This window comes from Castor canadensis, chromosome 7, assembly GCF_047511655.1.
Source record: "Castor canadensis chromosome 7, mCasCan1.hap1v2, whole genome shotgun sequence".
NCBI classification, from domain to species: Eukaryota; Metazoa; Chordata; class Mammalia; order Rodentia; family Castoridae; genus Castor; species Castor canadensis.
This window is the reverse complement of record NC_133392.1, coordinates 133,665,918-133,678,931: the sequence shown is the minus strand read 5'-3', so window position 1 is coordinate 133,678,931 and position 13,014 is coordinate 133,665,918. Positions and strand designations below refer to the sequence as shown.

Genomic DNA, 13,014 nt, shown 5'->3' with positions numbered 1-13,014 from the left:
CAGAAGAGGATGGGAGGCACTCCTGCCTTTTATTTTCTGTGTCACTAGCTCATGCAAGCCCAAGGAGCTCAATAAATGCTTTGTCAGTGGGTGAAGCTTCTTCTAAGGCTCTGTGTAATCAAGAGTCGTTCCCTCCGGGGCCTGGTTCCCCTCTTCCCTTCACCCCTCGGCTCCCTACTGCATTTAGTTCCCGCAGGACGTTCTCCGTGGAGGGTCCCAGGAATTGGGACAGAATGTGGGTGTAGAGGAAGTGGCCAAAGGGGGGAGGGGTGCAGACAGGGGTTACTCCCGAATGGGGCCGGGGCAGCGAGAGCCGGCCGCCTGGAAGAGAGCGTCTGGACCGGTCGGGCGGGCGGGGCGGGCGGCCCAGGGTCATCAGGCGGCCGCGGGGCCGGGGCGGAGAGGTGGCCCGAGCAGAGGGCGGAGAATGTGGGGGTGTGAATTGGCCCAGGGGACACCCGCGACCGCTAGGGAGGAGCTGCCAGGGGAAGGGCGGAGGGAGAGGACCCGGTGCGGCGAGAGGACGCGGGGTCAGTGAGGAGGGGGCGAGCGGGGATCGCAGAGGCGCGGGGGGTGGGGTGCAGGGCGGGGAGCGCGCTTCGGGGGGCGGGGGGCGGCGTCGGAGCTGGGGGTTGGGGAGCGGGTTGGGCGGCTGCGCCGGCTCCGCTTCAGCCGCTGCCGCTAGGGCGCGGGGGGCGGGGGGCTCGGCGCCGCGAGCTCGGCCATTGTGGGAGCCGCTCCCCTGCGCTCCGCTGTCGCTGTCGCTGTCGCTGCCGGCCGGTCTTCCTCTTCGTCCTCGTCCCGCTCGCAGGGTAAGGCGCGGGCGCGGGGCTGGATCCAGGCTCCCTGCCCGACTGCGCGGGGTGCTCGGCGGCGGCTGGGGCGCGGCTATGGATCGCGCGGGGCGGCCGCGCCCCAGACCTGTGCAGCCGGCTGGCGGGGTGACAGGCGCGGGCACCGCAGCCGTGCGGGCCTCGCACCTGCAGCCCCGCGCCAGGCACCGAGAGTGCAGAGCGCGCGGAGCCGGGCTTTCCCTTCGGCGGGCGCTGCCCGGGCGGGCCAAAGGGAGGCGTGTTGCCTGGGAAAATGGGATACCGGGCCCTGCCGGGGACGGGCGAGGGACCGGCAGGAGCGGGCAGGGCGAGGCGGGGAAGCTCGGTGTTGGCCCCAGCGCCCTGTGGGCCCTCGGTCACGCGTCCCCGCTCTTTGTCAGCCACGCGCGGCGGGCACGCGGACCCACCCGCGCCGCCACCGGCTCGCGGGCGCGCCCCTCCCCCCGCCGTGGGGCGGGAGTGGGGACGAGGTGGGGAGGGTCGCCGGGGGCGAGCGCCAGGCCAGGTGCCCGTCGCGGACCCGACCTGGAGCCTTCGGCGTGGGTTGGGGGCGTGGGCACCTGCTTTTGTGAATCTGGGATTGATGGAGTGACCCAGCTGACCCAGGGGTGGGGCGGGAGGCCGGAGGTCAAACAGGTGTGTGTGTGACAGGCCGGAGACTGAGCGGGGTACCGATGAGGAGGGGCGGCTTCTCCCGTAGGAGGCCTGCGATGAGCGGGCCTTTGTAGTAAAATGGGCGTCTGGGGGAGGAATGGGCGGCTCTGGAATGAAGCAGGTGGTCTGAGGGGAGGGGCGTTTCCTGCCGGTGGCCGAGAGTAGGATGGAAGCATGGCCTGAGTTTCCCAGAGCCTGGGGTCGTCATCCAGCACCTGGCTTGGTGTTAGAGCCGGGAAGTGGGCGCCAGAAGGTAACGGTGGGGGTGGGGGGGGCAAACGCTAGGATAAAGGGCAGAGCTGTGCCAGGCCCTGGTCCTTTCCTCTTTGCCTTCACTGGCTGAATCCCTGCTTGATGTTTCAGGGGAAGAGGATCCACGGGCTCCTGGCACTGTGGGGGGTCGGGGAGGGGGGCTGCCCCAGGCTGCCTAGAATCCTCCTGCACCGATTAATGTTTCTTTTGTTATCTCTGAGTTCTGTGCTTATGGTGGGGATCTGCCAATGACCCAGGAGGCCATCTCTGCCCCTTGCTGCCTCCAGGCTGGTTTTCAGAATCCTTGGGGAGCTGTGCCAGAGGCCCTTGGGGTTCATCCTTTGAGGCCAGGTCCCTGTGTCCAAACAGCCCTGTATTCCCCATAAGGGAAAGTGAACCCTCCCACCTGCCTGGACCCAGCAGCCTAAGTGAGAGCTAGTTTTCTGGGCTACATTTGGGGCCTGTAGGAAGGCTGATAGCTGAAGGTATGTGCCATTTTGGCTCTGATGGAGCCTTGGGGTAGTGGGCCATGTGTAGCAGATGGTTCTGGGAATTGAGCTTGGCCTGGTTGAGGGAATGTTGCCCAGGCTGGCTGGTGGAGCCCAGCTGGCCTCAGAATGATTGTCTTTCCACTCAATCCCTCCAGTAGCTAAACTGACCAGAAAAACAGACTTTCAGTATCATCCCCTCCAGCCCCTATGCTGTGCAGGGTATTCCCACACAACCCTCAGAATGAGGCAATGAATATTTTATCTGAGGCCTGCTGTGTGCCATCCCTGGCACCAGCTAGTTTTACTCTTTGTTTCCTCTAAGGTGGAATATTACTCCCATTTTGCAGATGGTGAAACTGAGGCTCTGAGAGGTGGCGTGACTTGCCCCTGATCACACCAATTGTAAGTGGCTGAACCAGAATTTACATCTAGGTTGTCTCCTTGCTTCAAGTTTGGTAGTTTGTGTAATGTGTCTGCTGGAGGAATCTGGGAATTTCTGCCTATTCTAGCTCATGGCTGGATTTATGCCTGCCTGCCAGGGAGAGTGTGTTTTAGCTTTTTGAAAATACTTTCCATCTGTTGCCCCGTTTTATCTTTATAGCATTCCTAGGAGGTAAATAGAAGGGGAAGGAAATAAAAGATGCTATTTGTTGAGAGCTTCCTGGGCACCAGGCACTTACATAAAGCATCTCACTTAGTCCTTGCAAACAATCCTATAAGGTTAGGTGCTAGCATCATCCCCCTTTGATAGATAAGGATGCTGAGGCTAAAGAGATTAAATGACTTCTCCAGGGTCACACAGCTAGTAAGTGGTGGAGTAGAATTTGAACCCATATCTTACTATCTGTAGGATCTGTGAGCTTAATCAACAATAATAGTGGTTACTTGTAATAGAAGCTAACATTCACATAGTGGGCTTTTCTTTTTTTGTATGTGTGCATGGTACTGGGATTTGAACTCAGAGCCTCATGTTTGCTAGGCAGGTGCTCTACCATTTGAGCCATTTCACCAGCCCTTTTTTTGTGATGGGTTTTTTCAAAATATGGTCTCATAAATTATTTGCCTAGGCAGACTTTGAATCACCATCCTCCTGATTTCTGCCTTCTGAGTAGCTACGATTACAGACGTGAGCCACCAGTGCCCGGCTATAGTGGATTTTTTTGTTTTGCTTTGTCTTGAGACAGGGTCTTGCTGTGTAGTCCAGACTGGCATGAACTTGAGATCCTCCTGCTTCCACCTCTTGAGTGCTGGGGTTACAGGACTATACCACCATGCCTGGCCTTCACATAGTGTTTTAAGATTTATAGATATCTTTACATACGTTACCTAATATGATTTTCACCAAGCTCCATGAAGTAGTTTGGTATGTATTATTATCCCATTTTGCAGATGAAGACACTGAGTTCTGGATAGGCAAAGAGGTCAAGTCAATGACAGAGCAGGTACTAGAACTTCAGGTCCCAAGCTGCTGTGTGCTTTCCGTGACTCATTCAGTCTGCTCACATTCGTTCCATCTCCTCCAGATCTCGTCTCCCTGGACTCCTCCGGCTACAGCCCCTCTTGGACCATGTCTTCCTCCGATGAAGAAACGCTCAGCGAGCGGTCCTGTCGAAGTGAACGGTCCTATCGGAGCGAGCGGTCCTGTCGGAGCGAGCGGTCAGGGAGTCTGTCTCCCTGTCCTCCAGGGGACACCTTGCCCTGGAACCTGCCACTGCATGAGCAGAAAAAACGGAAAAGCCAGGATTCGGTGCTGGACCCTGCTGAGCGTGCTGTGGTCAGAGTTGCTGGTAAGAAAGGTCCCCCAGAAGTGAACTGGACTGTGGGTGTGAGGGAAGAAGGGGCCAAGGTGCACTGGTGGGGTGGGAGCCGGGGGGTGTCCTCAGGACAAAGACAGATGGAATCTAATTTGTGGTTATTACTGTTGGAAAGACGATGAAAAGACATCAAAGAAAAACTTGGAAGAGGAAAACCTGCCACCCAACACTCACATGAAACTTGTTCTTATTTCTGCAGCTTCTTCCCTGTTTGTCCCATTCAGTTATATTTTCTATGTAATTGACTTCATGAGCTGTGTGTTATTGTGATCTGACTCTTCAGTTACTCTTATAGCGAAGAGATTTTCCAAATTACATCTCAGACTTTTTTTGGGGGATAGGACTGGGGTTTGAACTTAGGGCCTCCTACTTGCAAAGCAGGTGCTCTAATGCTTGAGCCACACTCGTTATTTTAGAGATGGGGGTCTCATGAACTATTTGCTTAGGCTGTTCTTGAACTGTGATCCTCTTGATCCCAGCCTTCCAAGTAGCTAGGATTACAGGAGTGAGCTACTGGCACTAGGCTACATCTCAGGCTTTACAGTTACTTTTAAAGGCCATTTAGAAAATCATGATTTTTTTAAATCATTACATGATCGTCTAAATCCTAAACTACCCCCCCAACTTTTCTGCATAGTAGATGATGCTACAGTGAACATGTTTAAGAACAATAGCTTTTGACTTCTGTTGTGTTATTTCCTTATAAGGAGCTTGTTGGAGAGGACAGTTTCTCTCATATCTCCTTCCCACAGTGTACTTCTTCTCCTGTAACTTAGTGTGGGTCTGGGGCTGCCTCCTCCTGTGCCTAGGGGTGCTCAGTTCTCTTTTGTCAAACAGGGCAGTAATTATGAGTGTAGGTTTTGGAGTCAGAGAGGCAAAGTATGAATTGTGGTCCTGCCATTGACCAGCTATGCAACTCTGGGCTGTTATTATCTGGGAACCTCCAATTCCTATCTTAAGAATGCCCCTGTGCAAGGTGCCATGTTAGGCAGATGAGATAATGTGCACAAAGTCCTTAGCAGGGTTTATTTTATTTTATTTTATTTTATTTTTTTGTGGTGCTGGGGTTTGAACTTGGCCTGCACCTTGAGCCACTCCACCAACACATTTTCATGATGGGTTTTTTCAAGATAGGGTCTCGAAAACTATTTTGCCTGGGCTGGCTTCGAACCTTGACCTTCCTGATCTCTACCTTCTGAGTAGCTAGGATTTCAGGCGTGAGCCACTGGCACCCAGCTCTTAGCAGGGCCACTGAAGGCATCCACAGCTGCCTCCCTGGTGAGTGCTCATCCTCTTAGCACATAGTGGTGTCACAGTGCAGATAAGAAAGAACAGTACTGCAGCTAACTCTGCAGTGATGTCACTGGCTTTCAATCCATCACCAGGGCCTGTCCTGGTGGCTTCTTTGTGTTTCCCAGATAATGCACCCGCCCCTTCACTTTGTCATCTCTCATCTGGACCTTTCAACCAACCACCAAACAGTCCTCCTCTCAGTCTTGTCCTCCTTCCTCCACAGGACTGATAAGAGTATTTTATTTTAAAATAAAATAAAATAAAAGTTATAAATAAAACTTTTATAAAATAAAAAAACTTTTATTTTTTTTAAAATAAAAGTTTTATTTTAAAACTCAAACCTGACCGTATTACTAGACTGCTAATAAACCATCTCTGGCTCCTCGTTGCCTGTGGAACAAAGACTTAGCATAAAGACCCCTCAAAAATCAGGTCCCATTCTACCTCTTCTGCTTCACCTGCTGCCACCTCCACACCCAACCCTGCGACATTGTATTGTCATTTGCCTTCCAGAGGTATGCAGCTTTCAGAATCAAATCCCTAAGATTTAATTTTCTTCTCTGTAAGTCGCCGATAGCCCCTCCTCCTCTTTTAAGTGCCACCTCCTCTGTCCCTAATGCCCCCAGTGGTATCCAAAGCTTCCTCCTCCGCTCTCATATTCATGCTTTCCTCCCCATCTGAGTTCCCTTGCACACTACAACAGCTAGTCCTCAGGGAGCCCATCGGTCCCTCAGGACGGTGAACAATTTGGGACTGTGGCTTGTTTATGTGTTGACCCCAGTGACTTGCACAGGGCCTGTGCATGCCAGAGATCAACCAGTGTTAAATGACTGAGTGAATGCAAGGAGTATTTAGAGGATAATCAGGGACAGATTGTGATCCAGGAACAGGCAGTGGGCTGTAATGGAAAGTTAGACAGGGAGAGGGTTACGTGGGCTCAGGAAGCAGGAGAAGATTTTTAGCAGGAGCAAGCTACTAGGGAGCAGACAGCGGCGGGGCTTGGCAGAAGGCTGCAGTTTGAATTATTTCTACTGAGCCAATAGGGAACCCTTAGAGGAAGTCCTTCTCAAGCCCTTTGGGCCTGCAGCATTAGCTGCAGCAGAGCTGTCCCTAGGATGCAGGAAGGACTTTACTCATCCCTAGTCTTGAAGGGCCCCACCCAGAGGCCTCTTCTTCCCAGACTTATCACCCTCCTGAAGGCGGAGTGGATGCCTCCTTCTCCCTTCCTTGTACTCTCCCCCATCATCCATCACTCATGCAGACTTCTAGATTGATTTGTGGTGATTCCCCCTTCCAGTGTTCTCTGAGGAAGCCCTGCTGTTTAAGATTCTGAGTCTAGGCTAAATTGGGGTGGATTGGAGGGGCCTTAATTCCCAGGGTCAGCAGAGCGAAGGGCTCGTGGCTGCGGGCTGTGTTTCTGGCATGGATGCTGATCTTTGCATCCAGACACTGCCGGATGACTGTCTTGAGGAGGGGGCTGGGCCAGTGAGGCTGAAAATGGGGAGACTGCCATGGTTAAAAATAACTGTGCTGCAACTGGGCGTGTTTCTTTCACAGGAGAGAAGAGAGGCAGCAGAGACGAGGCGGGACTGCTACTTTAGGTTCTAGCTGAAGTCTCCATGTGATTTTTAGAATGCTGGGGGGAGGTGTTTCCAGCAGAGTAATGAAAAAGGTAGCCTTGCCTCTGTGGGACTCCTTCATGTAGGCATGGGAGGGGCATGTCTGGGAGACCCTGGATACCCTGAAGTTCTCTGTAGCAGAGCTTTCCTTCTGGGAGGAAATGAAGTCAGGCTCATACTGGAAGCCAGCTGTGGCCTGAGCAATTTTTTCCTCCTCCTCGGTCTGGGTTGTGAAGCCAAGTGGGGTTGTCAGAATCAGTCTCACGAACTACAGAGACTTCCCTTTCCCTGGCTTCATTCAGTGTTCCAAGCTGGTTTCAGGGCTCACCCTTGCTTGAAAGGCCTGATGGAGGCACCCTGCTGCTCACACATGTCAGAGTATAGAGAGGCAAGGAGGGCTGAGAAGACTGCAGACCTCAGTCTGCAAAGGCAAGTCAGATTCTAAGGATCCCGCACATGCTGCAGCCTGATTCTGCCTTCTGTCTCCCATCTCTGCCCCTTCCCTCCATTTTTTTTCTCTTCCTCTTTTTCTTTTTTGCCAGCCCTATATCAGCTGTACTGAAAGAATCACTCATGGAGAGCACCTTGTTTCGATTTATTTGCTTTATGGTTCATACAGAGGTTTCATAATAACACTATGAGCTAGCAGGACACCTGTTAGCATGTGAGGTCCAGAGGCCTGAAGGGACTTGCCTGTAGTCACACAGGACTGGTAGACACAGATATCCTAACTCTGCACATGGCTATTTCCATTCCTTAGGCAACCAGACCAATCTGATTCTTTTGCAGATGATGATCAAAATAGTTAACCTGTTCTGTAGAATCACTCCAAAGACCTTTTGTCACTGCTGGTGGAAACCTCAATATCCTGGCCTGTAGGAAAAAGGAGAGAGCAGCGACAAAGATGGAGGGAACATTGCTTCCTCCTCTCCTTCTGGCTCTCTGTCTTTAGTGAATAGCAGAAATAATATCTTTACTTATTGGTGTGTGTGGGGGCAACAAGGAAGGGGGAAGGTGGGTTATTCTAGTGAGGAGCATATCCCAAAGGGTAGAAAGGGAGAGCAGGAAAAAGTATCCTTTGGGCCTGTGGGGAGTAGGTAAAAAACGGGGTGCAGGACAGGCATCACACGGTTTTACAACTGCACAGCTCTAGAGGGTGCTAGTCACGTTTTTGTCCATTGTAGATTTGTATATTTGTTATGACTAGTGTCCTGCAGATGGCAGTTAAGCGTTTCGTTTGGGATGGGTAGGGTTGGGTGCACATATTCAGGCCTTTCCTTTTTTTTTTTTTTTTTTTTTGTGGGTCTGGGCTTCATCCTACTTGGGCCATACCTCCAATCCATTTTACTTTGGTTATTATTTTTGGAGATGGGGGTCTCTGGCTCCTCAGGAGGTAGAGATGAGGAGGATCATGGCTCTAAGCCAGCCAGGGCAAATTGTTTGTAAGACTCTGTCTCAAAACTATCCAGCACACACACAAAGAAAGAGTTGATGGAATGGCTCAAGTGTTAGAGCGCCTGCCTGGTACCACCAAAAAAAAAAAAGATCCCAGGCCTCAGCCTCCTGGGTGTTGGGATTACACCACGCCCAGCCCCTTCTTGTTCTTGTCACTGATATTCAAAGATGTGATTCCTTCTTGGAACTCAGTCTAATTGAGAGGGTAGAAGAAAAAGGTTAATTACGTCCCTGTGTGTATTGTGAAAGCTGGGAGCACAGGGACTCAGGCTAAATGTGCACGTCCTAGTTAACAAGTAGGGAAGCATCTGTGGGGTTCATTTTTGAGAACCCCTCTGCAGGTGCTACTGAAGTAGTCATTCACAACATCCACTCTGTTGTGGTCTCCCTTAGGAAGCCTTCCCTGATCTTTCTAGTCAGATAGCAATTGCTTTTCTCCCCAGCCCTTATTGGTCTTATGTTAAAGTTCCTTGTTTCCTCCACCAGACATGGAGCTTATTGTAGACAGGAGAAAGGGTCATCTTGCCTTTTTTGGCCGGGGCAGACAGCCCCTTGAAAGTTGGTGCCAGGTTAGAGAAGGAAGCCTGCTTCTCTGCCTTTGTCCATGTATCTCTGGATAGTGGTACTGAGAAGATATCCCACAGGCGACTACTGCCAGCTTCTTTATTTTTGTATTCATTCATTCAGCTAAAAAACTGGATTGAGCCTCAGCCGTGTGCTGAGCACTGTGAAGACAATTGGATCTGGAGTCAGAAAACTTAAAGTAACTTCACTCTTGGATCCTCAGTTTCTTATCTGTAACAGAGAGGTGATGATACCTGCTCCCAGGGACCATTGAATGAGGACCAGAACTGGCTGTATAATGCCTGTCACTGCACCTAGCAGATTGATTCCTTGTAACTTCCTTGGCAACCAGAAGAAGCTTCAGCAGTTTCCCAGGCCAGCAAGGAAGCTGCCTGAGCCTCTTGGTTTTGTCTTTTTCTTTTGTTAACTCCAGGGCTTTGTCAGAGAGCAGATGGGAGTAGTTTATTCTGGCCAAGTCAAGGATGGGAAGAAGGCAATGCATGGGTGGGAATGGGACCCTAAAAGTAATTCCCCTGGGAGCCCTTCCCAGCTTTGTACCCAAGACAGCTCCTCCTCTTCCCAGTTCTCTCCCTCTTCTGGCATTGTGCTCAGAGTCCTTGTCCCTATCCTGGATCTTGGGTTCAGTAGCAGGGGAGAAGACCAGGGGAGGCCCCGGAAAGTGGGACAGAATGAATTGTAGCTACACACCACCAGCTCAGCTGCAGCTCTTTGAAAGTAAATCTGGGTCACGTTAGCTGCAGGGATGGAAGATGACCACGTGGGCAGAATTCTGTGCGGGCGGCAGAAAAGACAGCCAATCTGTCCTTTCTGTGAGGCTCAGCTCAGGGTCAGCTGGTAAGGGAGGTGGTTGCTACATTGTAAGATGCAATGCTGTGTTCACGCCATCGGCTTCCCATCATTTTTCCAGTCATTTCCAGGTGATACAGAAAAAGTTTTTTAATGTCAGTCTGGCTCACAGCTCTGTCCTGGAGGTCAGGAATCCAAGGGAAGGGCTGGTTACTTTGGGAACTGTGGAAGACTGTCATTTCTCAGTTCCATAGTCTCAGAGATTAGATGGCACTAGAGGAGTTACTACTGCAGCAGGATTTTGGGCTGCACCTATATTTCAGCAGTCCTTCCCCTGGGGAGGTGAGCATCATTAATCCATCATCATCAAGTGCTATACTGAGTCTCTCTTTTCCTGTTTGCTGTAGCTAAGACCTACCATGATTTGGCCCTGTGACTGCTTGTTTTCACCTATCAGTTAGAAGCCAGCTGGCTTCCTGACTCTGCTTTGGCTCTCTTGTAGGGGTAGAAGGGGCATTCCTGGTTCAAATCTCTGCCTGGACTGAGGATGCTGCTACAGAGAAGCTGTGGAGCCCCTGTAACTTTTGAACACTGATTGTGAGCTGATGTTCTGTCTAGAGCTGTGCCCCACTTGTACCCTGGAAGATACAAGCTTTTGCCTTGTGGTCAAGGGGAGAAGTTTGCCTAGGGCCTTGACCCATCCCGCCTTACTCCCCCATTGGCTCAATTCCACAGTTGCTCACTCTTCCACTCATTTGTGCAAGGGAATGGCTTTGGGAGTCCATTGGAGTCCCTGCCAGTTGGGGACTCTGGGAACTTCCTAACTTCATTGAGCCTCACTTTCTCATTGTTTAAGTCAGGGAACACGACAGCTGCCTCAGAGTCTTGCAGAATGGATTAAATAAGACAGTGGGGGAAGATACCTGGCCTTGTGTCTGCTATGCAGTAAGCCCTTGATACCAATTTGCTATTTATTAACATCATTCATTCATTTACACACTTCTGCACTGGTCCATGAATGTGCTGACTTACCTCCTTGCTCATTCACTGACCATGTCCATGTACTTGCTCACTTAACAAACATTACTAGGGCTACTTTGTTCTAGTCTCAGACCGGGCTGCAAAGCCCAGCTTCTGCCTGTGAAGGCAGTGAGGATGCCATACTCAAGACAAGGAGATTCTGGGGCGGGAGTGGTGGTGGTGGGGAGGGGGAGGGCTAGAGCAATGACAGTATTCCTGGGACTTGGAAATAAATAATAAACCAGAAGAGGAAGGGATACCACTTCTATTACTTGTTTCTATTCTTGGTCTCCTTTCTTTGGCCTGAGGAAGGAAGGAATGGAAATGAAACAAGAACCTCTGAAGGGAGTTAGGAATTAATGAATCCAGAGGGCTGAGATGAACTCTGGACTCAGTTCAGGAGCTCCTGAGAGCTGATGCCAGCTGGAACCCCCTAGTAAGGAAAAGCTACTATGTAGAGTTCTCCATGTGTGCCAGTCATTTTATAGATATCATTTAATCTACCTGGAACCCTAGGAAGGGGCTGCTATTCTCAACAAAGGAGGAAAAGTTGAGCAATTTACCGGGTTGTCCAGTAAGCAAACCACAGGCTGGGATCCAGCCTTCCTGGTACATGGCCCTCTGGAGCCCCATATGCACATTAACCTTTTGGAGTGGCTCTGTGTTGTGTTTCTGATCCCGTTGAGGCCAAAGCCCCCGCACTTTTCAGAAGTTTTCAAATATGAATGAAAGTAGAAAGAGCAAAATCCCAAGCAGCCATCACTCAGAAGCAACCTTACTTAATTCATACACCCCACTTCTGCCTCCCTGGTTATGTAAGAGGAAGTTTAGGAATCTCATCTTTTTTCCCTAGCTGCTTGTTTTGTTTTGCTTGAGACAGTGTCTCACTGTGTAGCCCAGGTGATGTCACTTGCCACTTGGGGACCCTGAAAATTACTATTTTGAGTCTCACTTTCTCGTTGCAAAAGTGGAGAAGCAAGAGAGATGCTTCAGAGTTTTGCAGGGTGATTTGAGATAGTGTGAGTAAAATGCCTGGCTTTGTGTCTGATATGTATTCAGCATTAAACTCGTGTTTCTTGCTGCCTTTCAGCCTCCCAAGTGCTGGGATTATAGGCGTGAACTACCATACCCAGCTCCTGCCTCACTTTTTAGCCATTATATTACACCACCCTTCCCCCAGTAGAGAATATATCAGTTTATCTGCTTCAGAGTTCATGTTTGAAGACGAGCCAGTGTCACTTGATCCACTGCTCAGAGGCTTCATGAGAGTTTCTGACTCCAGTACTGGGCCCTAGGGGCAGGGTGTCACTCCTAGTGTCCTTTGGCTAGCCCTTTGGTCTTCCGACTGAGGTTCATGCACTGCTCCAAAGAACATACAAGGCAGCTACAGCCTGCTTGTTCTATGACTGGAAGCTAACTTCTGACAAAACTAACCCATGGACAAAAACACTCCTAGCCCATGGACCCTGGCTTTGAATCAGTGTAATTGAGAAAAGTATCACCAAAATAAATTTTGATGATTCAGTCTCACGAATCTGAAGTTGAGATGCAATAAGATGAAAGACTTTAAAATCACAGAGGGAGGGAATTCAGTTCTTGTGAGAGGGGTCTGTGCCCAGGCCTGCCATGATGCTGGCACATATGACTATGACCTTGAGAACCATGGCTGCCACACTCTAGGGCTTCTTGGGACCTCAGAGATTTGTGCTCAGTTTCAGGCTGCCGGTCACTGTCCCTTTAGAGGCTCCTTTCCCCAGATGGTGTTGGGAGAAGAGATATTGTTTCAAGTGGAGGGCAACTTCACAGGTAAATTGCCACACCTCTCAATTTAGAGAAGCTCCCAATCCCCCACAAGGTGCAGATGGCCTGCAGCCCTGCTTGGTAGGAAACTCAGGGGTCCCACACAAGATGAGGCCCTCTCCTGCACCAGAGCAGGAAAGGAGAGTGTGGGTGTGGTTGAGTGGGACTCATGTTAGCCTGATTCCTTCAAGGGGAGAATGAGAATTTTATTCACAAAGGCTGGGAGACAGTAGAAGGGCCAGTACCTTTTCTAACTATTCTTGTTACTTCTGATTGAAAGACTTTGTGCTTAGAGGTCACACGTATTGGACACAATCGTCTGACCAAGTTTAGGAGGCAGATGTGCTACAGTAGGGGAGATGACACCTGGAGAGTTCTGTAGCTTGCCCAAGGTCTCCCAGCCAGTAAGGGG

General features: G+C 50.7%; 1 protein-coding gene across 13 annotated transcripts in view; it reads left to right on the top strand.

The window, feature by feature from the left end:
• The first annotated feature begins 467 nt into the window (after positions 1 to 467).
• Macf1 (microtubule actin crosslinking factor 1) overlaps positions 468 to 13,014 on the top strand; it is a 358,063-nt gene continuing 345,516 nt past the window's right edge. For 8 of the 13 annotated variants that reach the window (XM_074080516.1, XM_074080509.1, XM_074080510.1 and 5 more), the window contains exon 1: positions 3,754 to 4,017. In XM_074080516.1, the coding sequence (XP_073936617.1) occupies positions 3,798 to 4,017 (220 nt within the window). In that variant the 5' untranslated portion in view covers positions 3,754 to 3,797. Of the gene's footprint in view, positions 531 to 687; positions 813 to 1,725; positions 1,741 to 2,577; positions 2,633 to 3,753; positions 4,018 to 13,014 lie in introns of those variants that run through there. The other 5 variants (XM_074080517.1, XM_074080498.1, XM_074080499.1 and 2 more) reach the window with 4 other exon arrangements.